The sequence below is a fragment of the Thermobia domestica genome, chromosome 1 (assembly GCF_964235325.1).
Source record: "Thermobia domestica chromosome 1, izTheDome1.hap1.1, whole genome shotgun sequence".
Taxonomy (NCBI): Eukaryota; Metazoa; Arthropoda; class Insecta; order Zygentoma; family Lepismatidae; genus Thermobia; species Thermobia domestica.
This window is the reverse complement of record NC_137454.1, coordinates 63,285,129-63,302,464: the sequence shown is the minus strand read 5'-3', so window position 1 is coordinate 63,302,464 and position 17,336 is coordinate 63,285,129. Positions and strand designations below refer to the sequence as shown.

At 34.8% G+C, this 17,336-nt stretch overlaps 1 protein-coding gene across 1 annotated transcript in view; it reads left to right on the top strand.

Moving 5' to 3' along the window:
• The first annotated feature begins 364 nt into the window (after positions 1–364).
• The window catches only part of LOC145666081 (outer dynein arm-docking complex subunit 4), a 37,384-nt gene continuing 20,412 nt past the window's right edge, over positions 365–17,336 (top strand). Inside the window, exons 1-3 of the mRNA XM_081733176.1 lie at positions 365–1,525; positions 13,659–13,791; positions 15,609–15,761. Of these exons, the coding sequence (XP_081589302.1) occupies positions 875–1,525; positions 13,659–13,791; positions 15,609–15,761 (937 nt within the window). The 5' untranslated portion in view covers positions 365–874. The remainder of the gene's footprint in view (positions 1,526–13,658; positions 13,792–15,608; positions 15,762–17,336) is intronic.

Sequence of the window (17,336 nt, the reverse complement as noted above, 5' to 3'; positions counted from 1 at the left end):
CCAGTAATATACAGTTAATTGCAATCAAAATAGCGTGAAAAATAGGCAATTCTTTTAGCTATTATACAGCACATAAATTACATTAATAGCACGTACCATATAGGCCAGAATAGTGCTATATTTTCTTAACGAATCTATAATTTGTACTGTCTCAAAATTTAATAAAATCACACTATTTATTTATTGATATTTAAAACAAAATCTGAAATTTTAAATTGACATAGTTTACTAATACAAGAGGATAGAATAACTTAAAATAATAGATGCATATAGTGCCATCTAATGATTTAATCATCACTATAACTGTTGAAAAATGTAAATTCTACTAATATTAAATTGTAATAATGTGTATAGCTTAAACTAGAAGCAGAATCCAATTAAGGTATGTATACCATAATTTAACTTTTAAAAGAAAACAGCGGGACATTGCAAGTAATTTAAATTCATCGTTTCTTAAAAATAACCTGTTTAAAAAATCACATAAGAACATATAACTTAACTCTGTGCTCTAAGGAAAATATTTTGTAGTTTTCATTTTGGATTCACAAAATTGTTCTATGCATATAGTGAGCACATAATTAAGCATTTGATAATATTCAGTAAAGATATATGACACTAGCCCAAGGAACAATTTAAAAACATAAACATTTAATAAGACAAGTAATAAAAACTAGAAAGTCTGCTAATATTTGATATAATTACTACAATATTTAATAATTTCATTAGAAAAAGACTAATATTAATATTATTAAAAGCTTTTGTCCATTTTGTATATAAAAAAACTCATTACTAGTATTTTTAAATAAGAACCTATAATAGTTCCGAATATACAATTTTACAAATTGAGGTAAATTGCAAACAAAGATTTTTTTAAATGGAGCCGATACCCGAAAGCCCAGAAGAACAAAATAAAAGCAGTGAAAATTTAGAGTACAGCATACCAAAGTTCCTTAGTGAACATGATCAACAAATGCTACAAATTGCTCGAGACACTGAAGTAATACAAAGCTTCGTAAGAGTAGGGGAGGATAGTGATTCTTCAGATGATGAGCCTTTAACAGATCGAAGAGATGGGGCAAAGAAGGTTGTTAGAAAACCTGTCCTGGCTCCAATATTACCAGTAGAAATCGCGAAGCCTAGTAAAACGGTGGAAAAAGCTTCGGAGGCCTCTCCTTCTTCTGGCGATGGACGACCAGACACCGCTGACAAAGAACGCAAACAGGATGACGGTAGCATGCCCACTAAAAGTCAAAAGGCGACCTTTATGCAGCTCACAAGAGATTTAAAAAAGCGCCGACGGGGTCGTAGATCTCGTCGAGAAGAAATCTACACAGACAAAGATCGAGCAGCAGCTGTTAATATGGGCAACAAAGACATCAAACAGTCTCTGAAGGCGAAGAAGAAAATGGAAAGGAGTAAGTTATTGGCTATCCCTGAGGAGGCGGATGTGTCGTCTGTGTTGGCGCATGGAGAACACGAGATGAAGTTTGGAAATGTGGAGATTGGCCTTACCATTATTAATAAGGTATTGTGGCAACATTTTGATGCAAATGATTTTTCCTTCTTTTTATAATATCTATAGATACTTGCTTATCCATTTATCTATACAGTTTGTTCGAAACAACGCCAAAATCTTTGAGAAGGAAATCTTCACATGAAAACAAGAACAAAATATTGACCAACATGGGTGTATAAATGCGTTATTTTCGAGTTATAGTCATCCTAAAATTGGTCAGAATCAAAAGGGGCCGTGGCCAGGGGGTGTAACCTCGGGTAAGGTAAAACAGAAGCGTCCAGCCTCAAATGATCTTCTGGCCCGAAATGGAGTTCATCTGTTATATGTTTACAAAACTTGTTTAATATTTACATCAAATGAAAAATGTTTGTAGTTATTTTTAAAATTCTAAAAATCGACATGTTAATACAAGTAAAACAACCACTTTGTACTCTGCTTGGCCTAATTGGATGCACACATTTGCAAAATTTATTGCTATACTATTGCATAATAATGTCTAAATTTCATATTTTTCTTCAAATTCTTATTTAACTATTCATACCCATTTAAATGCAAAGCCAAACAAATTGATTTCTACAGATTTTGTTTCCTTATGAATAGTATATTGGTGCATTTTCTACTATCTGTGATTCTAATTTCTCAGATTATAAAGACTTATGTTTCAAGATAATAAGATACTGAAAATTCTTGTAATAACCTAGGTGTGTGTGTGGTGTGGTGTGTGTGTGTGTGTGTGTGTGTGTGTGTGTGTGTGTGTGTGTGTGTATGTGTGTGTGTAATATGTAAGTAGTACATATGTATAGTAAATTTTTAGTACTTTCATAGTCTAAAAGAAGAAAATTGGTTTGCTTTCAGTATGTAAAATACCTGTTTCCCCTCTGAAAAATTCATGCCCCTCTTCTAGAACAATTTCCTGGCTACATCGCTAGCATAACTATATAACAAAATGTCGGATGAAGGTTGGGTAAAATAATATAGTGATGATTTTGAGACTATATTCCATTAATATACCAATGGATAGAAAATATATTCTAGTTTTTATTTATCGAAATATTTTTTTACTTTCTCGAAAACCATGAATCACCTTCTCTGTTTCAAGGTTTACCCTGTCACCGACTCCTTTTCGCGTCCACTGGTATATTAATTGAATCTAGGCTTGAAATAAGCACTATGTTCTTTCAACAAACACTTTGTTCTCGAATTATCGACCTTTATTGTTTTAATAAAGTTTTGATGTGATTCAACTCCAAAATGACGAATTTGTCTATTTTATAACCCATGTTGGTCTATCCTATAACCTTGCTTGTGAGGGTTCATTCTCCAAAGTTCATTCCCCAAGAACTTTGAAAGTAGCAAAATTCCGCAGTTTAATTCCGACAAGCTTCCTCACAGGACTTAAGAACAGTAACTACGGTGGATATTTAAATATCATCATAATTTATAGAAAACTGAAAGGACAACTATTAGGATACATCCTAAAGGACATACCTTAAAGATACAAACAAATACTTGGTTTTGAATGGCCAAAGTATGAACAAAACATTATCTCTGATTGGTAAAATGCCTATCCACAATATGCAAAGGGAACGTTTAGAAACTTTTTTTTTTTTAATTTAGTTTTCTTAACAATTTTTCAGCAACTAATTGCATAATACTCAATACCAGTGTTTACTAAAAGTCAAAATATATTCTTCTTCTTCTTCTTCTTCTTCTTTTTTTTTTTTTTTTTTTTTTTTTGCTAGTATGACATTGAAATATTTGTAATTTCGGGTTATTGAGTTAACCACCGAGCAACTTGCCAATATCAAAATTTTACAGAAAATCACTCATTTTGATCACATTTGTGTATTTTATAAGCAATTTTTAGGAAGACAGAATTATACGGGATAACAATAGGTGCTCTTATCATGCATAAATAATACAATAAAAGCATTGAAATTGGTACGAAAATCTCTGAAAGATTAGAAAAATACAATAAATGAATTTCTGCATCCGTGGAAGAACCAGCATCTCTATTTCAAATTTTGCTTGGGAGGGGGGACCATAGATGTCACTAGATTTTCAGGTTTTTCATTGGTATATTATTATCTTATGGATTAAAATGTATACAAATGTCAAACTCAGGGACAATTGCCTGCCTGAAGCCACAAATGACGTCCCTGGGAAGAACGAAATAGAAGAGAAACTTAAAAATCAAATCATATAAATGTTCATGCTCCACAAAAACTTTATTTTCTTTATCATATCAACCTTTCTTTTAATATCAGAGATTTGGAAACAAATTGCAAATTAAAAATTCCTTTTGAAAAATGAATGTTCATCTTTTAATATTCATATTCTAATCATTATATACAGTGGCGTCGCCTTGTACAGTTCGCAAGAGCACGTGAACCACGAAGTATCGTGGGCTATTTGTTGCTCCTTAAGATATTTAATAATATTTAGAATATTATTATATTGTCATTTCGTTTCTATTCTTCGCTTGCTTTACCCCTTGCGTATATGCATCCCATTATCACACCACGTTCACAACAGAACAGCGAACGTGATAGGCTGCTCTGTGTGTAGTATGGAAGGAAAACGCGGACAGCTATGGGGAGGAACTGCGCTCTCCTGACGTTCAAATCAAGATTTGCACGAGCAGCGTTGACGGTTTGGGTACAAAACCTCGCGGCCAGAACCTCGCGGCGACAACCTCGCGGACCAAAACCATACTACACTGAATTTTTATTAAGCTGCAGGCGAGATTTTGGCCCACGAGATTTTGGCGGCGAGGTTTTGGCCACGCGATGTTTTGGGTGGCGAGGTTTTGGCCCGGCGAGATTTTGTCCCGCGAGGTTTTGGGCGGCGAGATTTTGGGCAGCGATGTTTCGGCCGCGAGATTTTGTCCGTATCCCGCGTTGACAGCACTGTTGTTGACTTGTTTCCAGTAATGTGGCGCTTTAAGCAGAATCAAACAATGAACTGCAACTTAAAATACATTAAGAATATAGTATACACTCATTCTTTCAATCAGTTATCTATATTTCTTTTTATCCCAATTTCTCGTAATGAAAATACACTAATGGAACAAATAAAATACGGCTTTCCGAGGTCGTACCAAGGGGAGTGGGGGAGGCAGAGATTTTTTCGTTAATGCAGAATAAAATTAAATTTTAATTTCTTTTCAAGACTTTTATTAAATATGTACAATCTCTGATTTTTCTTTAGGTTACGGTTTTCTTTCTACCTAAATAAACTAAATATTTGTAAGAAAAGCGAATAGCTTATCAAAACATGCTGTACTTGGTAATATGGCTACAGTAGTAAAATCTTACCTTCTGTGTTGTAGAAACCTGAAGGAAATTTTGGAATTGATTTTTCTCAACATTCACCTTTAACACATGCAAAATAGAAAAAGACGAGTATTGAGATTTACAGTAACGTACGTTCAGGTGTAACCGGAAAGGTTTTTTTTCTTTGGAGGGGGGCGGAACAGTAACGAAGTGTCTTGAGATAACACTGCAAAAGTGCATGGACAAAGCGTTCCTAATTAAAGGTACCTCTGCAACTATCATTATAATTTGATACATTGCATCTTTCTTGTATACTGTTAACAGTGCACTAAAGAGCATACATGACAATTCAAATATACGAATTGAGTTGATTTTGAGTTTAACATCCCTTTCAGCAGCGAGACTACATGAGACGGGACCTACTGATTAACTTGGGATCCGAACAACATGAGCTCCCTCCGGGTCTCTCACGCCAAAGGCACGTACGCTAACCGCTTAACCACGAATGAGCTCTTCAAGTATACGAGATAGTAGACGTTTGCAGTCTTGATACTAATGGAGATTACATTTAATATATTGTGAAATTGATGGTGAGTCTGTAGATAGAGAATGGCATACAACAAAATTCATGAAAATCATAGCAAATAATCCGAAGTTGACTTCAGAAACTGAAAGTTGTGTTACCATATTAAAGAATATGGAAGCATTTAAAGGAGTGTCGTAGCTCAAAATAGTCTCAGTGCATTAGCTATAGTATCAACAGAGAAAAAATGAAAAAAAAACTAAACTTCAGAAGAGTTATTGACAAGTGATTGTTCAAAAGAACATGAGAAGTAATTTCATATACGAATGATTGATTGATTTTGAGTTTTACGTCCCGTTGAGCAGCGAGCTACCAGTATATGAGACGTGGACCTATTGATTAACGTGGAATCCGAACAACATGAGCCCCGCCGGGAATCGAACCCGGGTTTCCCGCGCCAAAGACGCGTACGCTAACCGCTTAGCCACGAAGGAGCTCCATATACGAATGAAACGGAGCATTTGTTTATAAATTGACACTTTTCATTATGTGTAAATACATATATGGTTACTTTCATTGATTATTTATAGTTTTTCTTATTTAGAATACTGAAAGAATTCTAGAATAGAATTTTCTGACGACTGTGAGCTACCGAAAAATTATGTTACGAGACGCCACGGATTTTATATATATATATAATATATATATATATATATATATATATATATATATATATATATTTTATAGACTTTCCCAGTTGGTTAATCTTTTTTTGGTTTGTTCTTTTTGTTTACGATTCAGATAGTATCAACAAGTTGCTCAGCCTTAGACTTCGACTCATTATTTTCGGGGAATCAAAACAGACAAAGCCAATACGGGTTAAAGTCATGCAAATATATATATATATATATATATATATATATATATATATATATATTTCTTCATTTCTATGATCTTATTTCGAATTTCTTCTCATTCATCTTCATCTACCCAAAAGTTTCTTTTTCCAAGCTTTTTTAATCAGAACTCTATACACACCGCTTGTATACAATATTCCTCGTCCATCTTAAGATGTTTACATCTTATCCGTATTTTTTCGGTAATTTGTAGCTAGGGTTGCCAGATTGTAATTTTTCCCTTGTTCTTCCGTTTTTTTTTTTTTCTAAAATACTCTTTCCGATTTTTAGTTTATTTTTGCAATTTCACTACTATTTATTAGTAGTGTTTTACTGCATAGAATATCTTTTCTCTTTTGGTTCTTGATGCTTCTCCTCTATGCAATCCGTTCTGGAGAGTTGAAGAATATCAGATTAGGAAGTACTTATTATCGTTTCTGCATATATTGCTGACAGCTGACTCTCTTATGGCCGTGTGCACCAACGAAGTTCAACTGCTGAACGAAGGTCATAACCAAGCTACGTGAAAATGTTTGTTGCACCAACAACGTTCAAGGTTAAGTCTCAGTCAAATGGTGGATAAACTTGGTTTTAATTTGAACAGCCGAATTTGGGGTTTTAAACTTCTTTGATCCAAGTCAGTCTGTTTACATTCAATAATGTCTTTGTATTTTTCCACTAATGAAATTACAATACATTTCTCGTATTCGGAAAAATCTTTTGCTTGTGGTTTCATTATTTTTTCCATCACAATTACGATCACTGAAATTAGACTACTCACAACTCTATGCACACAATCTCGAAAGTCGAAAGGAATAGCACGCGGTATGCTTTCTTCCTTTGTTACTTTGTTAAACGACGATTGGAGGCAAAAGACGATAACCAATCAGAATCGATTTTACAAATTGACCGAAGTTTACTTAAACGAGATGTACTGAACTTCGACAATGGCGCAACAAAAGTCCTGGAACCACGTTTAAATTTGAAAGTTTAACGTTGAACGTGTTTGAGTGAGCGCTCGTTTAAACTTCTTTGGCGCACACGGCAATTACTGTGTCTTTTTTTTATTCTTATTGCTGATTCATCACTAACTTCACTAATCCGTGTTCTCTAATTTAAGATAATTAACGAAAAATACAAGATAGCAATTATTAATAACAAATATGGATATATAGAAATGTATTTTGAAAGAAAAAACGTTTCTCGTACTAGTTTCGGACTTGAACCCTGGTTATTCACTCAACAAGCCGACGCCTTACCGATTTATCCACTCAGAGTTTGCAAAACACCTTTTCGAAGCCTAATTTGTACTGCACGTTTGTTACGTAACAACGTTGCGGTTTTTATTACGCGCGTGGATTACTGGTGACCACGTCTTTCAGATACTAGGACTTGTTTCGTAGATTCACGAAATCACTCTTTTGGTGATCGATTAATCCGAGATATACGTTGGTGCAACAGTAAATTCTCAATATTATGAATTAATTCTTTCTTGATCTTGATCTACAGATCATTTTTTTTTATGAAACCAAGAGAGGCTGAGCCATAAGTTCAAACTTCAAATGGAACCGGAGGTAACTCGTTGAGAGTTGCGATTTTAATCACTGATTTAACAACACCCGTGTAATGGTCTGTATAGTTAAGTGAATAGTGTGTGAGACTTCCATTCTAAAGGTTCTTCGTTTGATTCCCAGCCGGGAGTTACAGTAACTTTTTTAAAGGAATTAAACATTGTAAATGATCTTCGAGTGCTACTGAAAGAGATTGATCCCATAAAGGGGAAAAAAAATACAAGAGAGGGGCAGGAGGGAAAGACAAGAGATTGTTTATCATTAAGTGTTAAAATTTCATTTATTCGCATGTCTTCCGCTTTTTCTTTCCTCTTTCCTTCTTTGCCCTCTTGTTTCACTCTTTCCATGCTTTCTCTGTCTTTGTATGATGCATATTATTAATTTCATTTTCTCTGTATTAATTCATATCTCTTACAACTTAATGTGAATGGAATTTCTCCTCTCTATCTCGTATTTCTCAAAATGATGCTCAACTACTAATTCTTTCTTGCTCCAAATGGAGGAATATCCTGGCATGCCATGTTTTGGAGCATGTCTGTACTGTCGTGTTGGTTGTCCAACTATCAGGCGTATAGTGAGACAATTCTGTTGGAGAAAATTGCTACTATTTCTTATCCAAACTCCACAAACTATAGTTGCAGGCTGTACATAATTGAACTACATTTTACAGAAATTATATTTTATTATTAGTATTGCAATATCTGTTTCAGAAAATCTTCCATTTTTTCTCCTAAAAGTCCGGTTTCTCGTTTTTGTTTTACCGAATATAAATCTGAACTAGCGCTCATATTATTGGTCAAGAAAATGCCCACGCTTGGAAACACTTCTAACAGCGCTTTATGAAACAAGCATTAGCGAAGGTTTTACCATTCGACTTGATTGGTATTTGTCCGTCAGTTCCGCGATAACTCTCATTAAACTTACCTGATTTTAACGAAACTTGGAATGTGTCTTTCTTCAACATGCAGAAATAACCCTGTTGTTTGAGGCTGCAATCTGTCAAGTATAAGAGGGAAATGGGCCTAAAATACACGCCTGTTGCAAGTTCCCATATGTAATTTTCGAACATAAACCATATAAAATTGGGGTCACGCTGGCTTAATGGTAGAGCGCTTACCTTTGTTACGTGGAATTCTTGGTTCGATTCCAGATGTAGTGGACAAAGTCGTGTCCTTGGATTTTCTCGGAGTACTCCCGTTTCCTTCCTCATTCTCATTCCACTAATTCTTCCATCATCATTCACTTGTCTTAATCATCTGTCTCCCCTTGCCTAACGGGCATAATCGTGAGACGTTAAACTGAAAGGTTTCATTTTCATTTCCACGTAAAATCATTCAAATATGACAAAATGTATATTTTTCTTCCGATTAAAAACTATGGTCTAAGATATCTTCATAAAAATATTAGATCATGAAGTATGATGTTAGATTTTCATGGACATATTCAAGTTTCACAATCATTCCCATTAGTTGGATTTAAATTCAATCGAAAACGAGAGAGTGAACCTCTCCGAAGTTATAAAATATATTCTATTATAACTTTCATAAACATTATTCGATTTTAACACAATATTATGCAGGCACGCAGCCAGGGGGTCCGGGGGATCAGGACCCCCCCTTCGCAACTAGAAATGAAAAAAATTAAGGAACGATGAAACAAAATGAAATGAGAAAAAGAAGGATCAGGGTTAAAAGTAAAAAGCTACAGCAAGCTTTTGGTTACTCTTTCTTTTGAAGAGATTTGTATTACTTGCAATATATGGTGGCGAGGTGAGCGAGATAACCTGGAAGAGTCAGGGAATTTGAAATTTCTAGAAAAAATACGGAATTCTCAGAATTTCTGCTACTAGTCATGGAGATTTCAAGCTTCTGAAAGCATAGTGCCGTTGTGTAACAACGTGGATATTTTTTTATCATAATTTTTCGTCATCGTACCCTTGCAGTATCAAACATGTTATTTCAAAAACAATTTTCTACTGCTCCCTTAACCTGTCATTTGGAACAGACAGTAGTTGAAGGAATAATAAAGACAAAATTTTATGTGGAAAAAAGTTGTAAACAGTTGATTCGACAGAGAAGGGAACGCAGATATTGTAAAATATTTTACAAGACATTATTGAGTATGTACTTTTTATAATAGTTGAGGTCATAATGAAAGGAAAATTGTTATATTTGAATAAAGAGAGGAAGGGCGTTAATATTGTAAAATCTTTTTCAATACGTTTTTTTTTATTATTTTACTCGAGATTTCTTCATAGTTTATTAAAATACTTACCAACATATCCTCATTTTATTGTTCTAACTAACCAATATTTGTTAATAGTAAAGTAGTTGAGATTGATCGAGCTTTTGGGCCTTCAGAATTGCATGTCTCGCCCCCTCTCCCTTCACGAAATCCTGGCTAAACGAACCAATATATGTTACAGTAAAATAGTTTAGAATGATCTAGCCCCTGGTGTGATGACCACAGTATTTCATGTCACGGACTCCCTCCCTCCCTTCACGAAATCCTGTCTACGTGCCTGTATTATGTATATGTTTGTTCAGGTTTCCACATAATCTCTACTCTTGCAGTTGAACTCATTCAAATATGAGGACTGTGAGGGGCATGGTGGCTCAGTGTAGAGTGCTTACCTCTGGTGCATGAGGTCCCTGGTTCGATCGCCGGCCAAGTAAGTTTGTGGTGGACAACATCGTGTCCGTGGGTTATCTTGGGGTACTTCCGTTTCCTCTCACTTTCTCATTCCACCAATTCTTTCATCATCATTTACTTGCGTTAATCATCGTCTCCCTTGGCCTAACAGGTATAATCGTGGAACGTTAAACTAAAATATTTCATTTCACTTTTCAAGTATGAGGACTCTTTTAACCACCAACCTGAAGATTTAAATAAAAATTCTATAACAACTTTTGTAGAAAATGAAATTTCGTCGAATATTGCCTATTTTCTTTATTGGAAATTCAGGTTGTTTTAATTGATTGTAGTTGAAATGAGTCAATAGTGAAGGAGCACCTTAATTAATAATGCAATTAGAAAACAATATTTTTGCATGAATCGCGTATTTATGAATATTACCAAAATGTTACTGTACCTGCATTATCTTGCGCCATCCAATTCGAGGCACAACATGGGAATGAGATGTTATAGTTCTTTGCACTTTACACTTATCGCTACTTACTACGTTTTCGGTGAGTTGCTTTAATTTGTGAGTTAATTGCAACCCAGCAATGACTTTTTTTTTTTTTTAAAAAAAAAAACAATGCGCGTACCCGTGGTCACCACACTTGGCTTCTGTTTGGTTAGAGATTCCAGCGGGACAGTAGAATGATATGTCATTCCAAACAGTGGGCAACTGTCAATCACTTTTGTTTCTGAAGCAGGTTGGGTGGGAGTGGAATGCAAGCAAAGGATATAAGGGTGTTGTGAAACAGAGACCCTTCCTCTGGGTTACTGAACAGACAGTTGAGGAGGCAAAATGTTGTTACACCCACATGTTCTTCCTTGGTGACATACGTATGAATTACTAAAAGTGTATTTTTACTGCAATTCCCAACTTGTTTCTAGAGAAACTGTCCGTAATACGGAGGTAAATAATGCCTATAAAAGACAAGAAAGACTACAGAGTGTCCGTGCTAGAGAGGTTTGCCAATATGTTTTTTTTCCTATTACAGTGTTTGGGGACTACAAAATATGTCCGTTATGGGAGGTGTCCACTTTATAGAGGTGTCCGTTAGTAGAGGCTTCACTGCACATTGAAAACACTCAGATTTTTGCAGAACATTGTGTCGGTTTCGAGTTTAAGATTAAAATTAGTGAAAGGGATGATTCCTCGCTATAACACTGCACATCATCATCAGTTATACTAATTTGCGGACACTATAAATCCAATAAAACTATTTTTAAACATAGCTGTTCGATGGACCACGAAAAGAATTACTTGCTATACCATATATTTCCGAATTGAAAGTGAGGGTTTTTGCCACAATTTAGTGTCCAAAATATATGAGGTCATTTGGTTTTGCGACATACACATGTATGATGTGTAGTTTTTCTTTACTAAACAGAATCACTTTACTCTCTTCCTTGAACGTTCGGAAATTCAGTGGACTCCTTCAGTGAAAAAGACTAAGAAAAAGCATAATCTGATTTGATTTTTAGTACAGCTTCATAGTAAGATATGAAAATATACCAAGTATGTGCTCTACATGTATTTTTTTTAACCCTTTGTTTAGAAATGTGGATTGCGTTAGATTCAGAAATATAAGGTATATCGATAGCAATCAATTATTTTTTTTTTTAAATTGGTTTCCTTTCCCTTTCAGTGGCGAGGCTATATGAGACGGAGACTTACAGCTTAACGTAAAATCCGAACCACACGAGCTTCCACTGGGAATAGGTGCGGGTCTCAAGCTCTAAAGCCGTGTACCCTGTCTACATAGCAACGAGGAGTTTCAACGATGAGTAAGTTTGAGATTGATTTGAGTACGCGAATAGTGATATTCTTATTCGTAAGTGCAGAAATTGTTCACAATTATTTTCCATGCGAATGTTGAAATCTTATATTGTTATCCACTTAAATTTTGTTATGTGTGGAGCATTGTATAGACAGAAACTGTCTCTTTATTTTATTTATTTATTTATTTGTATGTAGGACGGGATGTTAACTCGACAGGAAAGAATCGAAATTATCCTTTTGGCTGCAGGACACCGTTCAGCAAAAATAGCAACCGTACTCAATGAGCGACATCCTAATCGCGACCCGATGACAGATAGTGCTGTACGAAATCTAATCCGAAAATTCGGGACAACGGGAAATGTTGATGATTTACCTTGATCAGGACGACCACGAAGTTCAACGTATCCAAAATTTAAATCTAAAAGATGACGTAACCTATCCTAAATCCATTCACACCTTCAAAATCGTTGCAGATTTAGGAAAAATAACTTATCGTTTGATTTCTCATCGAACGTGGATGTTGTTTAATATGTAACCTAACTATATTGCCATTTAAAATAAGCAAGTTGATTTCAATATGGCGGCCACTAAGATGGCGGACGACAACCTTAACCACGTTATAATGTTTCCCCTCCCACCAACATTGATTCCAATTGATGTTGGATCGACGGCATTTACAGTTTCTCAAACATTTAGCCCGGTCCAGACTTTTAGCCACATCCTGTATAATTCCGAAACTATCTACGTTTGAGCACAGGTCCATATGTACGTTTCTCTTATTTTGATGTGAGTAATCTGTTTCCAAAACATTGTGATACATTTTTTGTAACTCCCTGTAAATATAATGAACCAGCAGATTGTATTTATTGTTTATGTTCTCATAACGGCAAAACACACGCTCCTAACAACTTAACAATGACACTTATACAGTATCTTAACAGTGATATTCATGCTGCTTGTAAATATGATATCTTTGATGCTACAGCCTTTCGAAGTCTTGATCTGTTAGGCAGTCTTTTAGTATCTAAAGCAAGGAAAGCTATACTTGAATGATACTGCCGATCTTTTACAAATCTGGTCAGCCTTTGTTATTTTTTGCGAAAGTTTTACAATATGACGTACTAAATGAAATGTTTTCTAGCTTTTTGCTGATAATTTCTGCGATAGTAGTCACTACTATTGAAGGTTTGCTTAGAGTACACCAATACCATGTATAAAATTATGTATTATGGATTCATCAACATATTATTTTTTCGTTACTTTGATTTTTATTTGTATATTGTACTTTGATATTTATTTTTTATTAGGTATATTACATAATGCTTATATTCTACGACAATCGATATTATAATGCCTTTCTGTATATTTTACTGTCTTTCGATAGTGTTATATAAGATACTGACGATACTTTTCATTTTCAGGCTCTTGAATTGGAACCCGGGGACAAGAATGCGTTAGTAGCTCGAAGTAAATGTTATTTGTTGTTGGGACAGCCAGAGCTTGCTCTCAAAGATGCTGAGACGGTGCTTAGTGTAGATAAGAAGTTTGTTAGAGGTTAGTACTCAAGTTAAATAAAGTTCATGTTTAAAATTAATATCTGGGTTAATATTTCAAAATTAATATCTGGGTTTTAGGGTTTTGGAGTATTTATTACATTTAACGTAAATTTATAAATAATACATAAAATGAAGGAACAACTCAAACAGTTTTTGCTACGATTGTTCAATGTGAGTACCATTCGTCACACGGCACATATTGAGTCAATAGATGAGAAAGGCCCATAAACTTTCCGCCGGAATGTGTCACAAAACACATTTAGTTAAGTCTCGTTGCAACTGTACCATCTCGTGGAGATTTACTGACCCCCCACATGTGAACATTATGAGTGTTCACATCACCACTTGATGAAATGTCGAATCATCTCTGAAGCCGATACGATCCAGAAAATATTCATCGTCATGCAGTAACATTTCATTTGCAAAGCTGGAACGTAAACCGTAGCCTATAGAGCTTGTAACAACTGCAAAACGATAAGGAAGTAGTGTAAGTGAATCCTTTAAATTCTCCACACAGACAGTTGCACTTTCTCTATAGATCCAGTCTTTGCAAAATGTAAAACATGAAAAGCTTCCTGCTCACTAGTCGATATCTTTGCTACTAGCGCTTTCTAGCAGCAGACAGAGGAAATAGTTCATGCACATGTGTGCGTGCAAAACTATTTGAGTTGCTCTTAATTTGATTGATTATTTATAATCGCAAGTTAAACGTAATGATAGTACAAAGCCTTAAAACTCCGTTTTCCATTTTGAAACACTCCGTATATAGGTATAAACATAACGAAGAAGATCGAAAATATAAACTCTTGATAACAAAGAAAATATTATTAAATATATATAGTTTTTAATAATGTAACTGATGATTTATTTATGTATTTAGTTTAATTGTTTATTTTTGGATCCCTAGTAGCTTATGAATTTCTTACGTTTTATATATCATATTCTGTTTGTATATTGTAGCACAATATATTCCTTGTTTAGGTGCCGGTAATTCTACTGCCAGCGACAGTGTCGAAGTTGACCACAGAAAATGTTCAACTTGATCAACTTATGTATTAATAAAATAGTGTTTTCCACCTTGACGTGACATCATATTTTGCTTCTCAGAAACATGATAATCGAACATAAGGTGCAAAACGAGAACTCTGTGTTGGCAAGGGGAAAGATGACAGGAAAATACCACATCAGGAAGTCGCGGTCGGCAAGAGAGATTGCCGCCATCGATGGTGGCAGGCCACCGGTAGGCACCCGTCCGCGGCAGCATAACGATCTACTTGTTCAAAGTTGCCGACCTTTTGCCGAGGCGGCAAGCGGTCGAAAATCGTTTAAAAAGAATGCCCTTTGCCGACTGTTGCCGATCTTTTTAAGGCTCCTTCATATATCTGCATTGCTATAGCCATTTTGAAGTAAGGTAATGTTTAGATGTTGGAGTTCGGTTTGTAGGCTATGTTCATCTGATATGGCTAGGGCTCTGTGCAGCAACATGTCAATTACTACCATCTGTTGAGACTTATGATGAAAATTATTATTGTTCAGGGAGAGGTTCGTATGTGTGGTCTTTCTGTATACACCGTATCCTAGGATGCCATAAGTTTTTCTTCTAATCGGAATGTCCGGGAATGGTAAGTTTCTTTATTTTTATTTTCATAATTAACTTGATGTTAGGATAGCGTGTATTGAGGAAATCTAGAAACCTTTTTAAGACTGCTGTCCTTGGAGCCAAACAACAAAAGTGTCAAGATATATAGTTAGTAGTGTTAGTACTATGAATAAATAAATAAATAAATAAATAAATAAGAAATATTATTATTTCAGCTATTTACCAGAAAGCAGAAGCTCTTTATCACTTAGGAGATTTCGAACACAGCCTGCTTTATTACCATCGAGGACACAGGATTCGCCCTGAATTGGAAGGATTTCGACTAGGTGTTCAAAAGGCACAAGAAGCTATAGAAAACTCTATCGGAAGTAAATAATACTTATACTTTGATTTAACTTAGTAATATTTGATTAACATTAGTTTTCAGATCTTGGTTTTAGAAATTTTAATTTAAGCTTACATTGCATAATCTGTAATACATACTTCTCCATGTCATTCACCCTCGCTTTAGCATGATCCAAGTTTCTACCCTGAAAAATACAGTTATACTCTAAATATTTAGTAAATCTTTTTTCTCAGCTCTGTTTAAAGAATTTCTTCATATAACTTATTTCGATTCTTACCAATGCTTTTACTTCACGTCATACTGTTAATATTATCCAGCCTCTATTTCACGCTTGCACTTTGTATCTTCACGGATAATATTACCCTATTATTCTTTCACGGTCGCATTTTATGTCTTCACTGATAATACTACCCTGCCTTTATTTTGCACTCGCACTTCATCATTTCACTGATAATATTAAGCTGCTTTTATTGCACAGTCACACTTCATATCTTCACTGATAATACAATACCACCTTGCTTTTCTTTCATGCTCGCACTTTATATCTTCACTGACAATAGTACTAAGACATCAAAAAGTATTCACATATTGTACGTTCTTCCTTTTTATTTCTTTCTTTCATGCAAATCACTTCGTTCCAATTATCATTGCTTTCGTCTTTTTATCGCTTATTTAATCCTTTGTTCTTCAAAGCTTTCTCTCAGTTATTCTAACACAATACCATTTGTTTGTTCAGATTTTTGCGACAAGTTATACCATCTGTAAACTGTATACACCGTAATCCTTCTACCTCCTACCGATACATTGTCTTGAAACCTCTATTCACTAATTTTCTACCTAAATACTCATATTAAATAATGATAGTGAGAGACAATATCCCTGACGAACTCACCTTCCAATTTTACTTTTTCTCTCTTAGCTTTCCCTTTCTAACTTAATTATTTGTTTATACATAATTTTCTTATAGGCTTTTGATCCTTCCATTCTCACCCAATCTTCTTTTAGTAATCCCATTAACACCTTCCAGTCCTCGATCATAAGCCTATCCTGGACCAATAAACGCAACAAGTATGTCCTTAACCTTCTACTATAAATTTTTATCGATTATTCTTAATTAACCAGTAGAATCTTTTGTGCACTCCTCATTTGATCTTCCATATAACGTTCTGTTCAATATTCTAAACATCATTATTGGTGCATGCAATATAAGACTAATTTGTTATACAGTCCTCACTTCTTTCTAAAGTCGACTTTTAAGCTAACGGTATTATTGTTGTCTGCAAACTAATTCTTAGCCAATCTCCAATCTCGTATTTCACTACAAAGTCGGAACAATTCCTTCTTACTCTCTTCCTTTATACTTTTAATAAACTCGATTGAAATATTATATGTTCTCGTTACTTTTCGGACATCTCTTTCTCGAACTCGTCCCGTATCGTAAATCCGTTCCATCCTTGATTACATTGTTTTCTACTTCGACTTCTAGGCTAAATAGTGTATTATTATTCTCAAACAATTCTTCAATATGTTCGACCCATCTTCAAGAGACTTCATTCTGTTCGCTATATTCATATTTGTATTTTCCATTGTCATCATA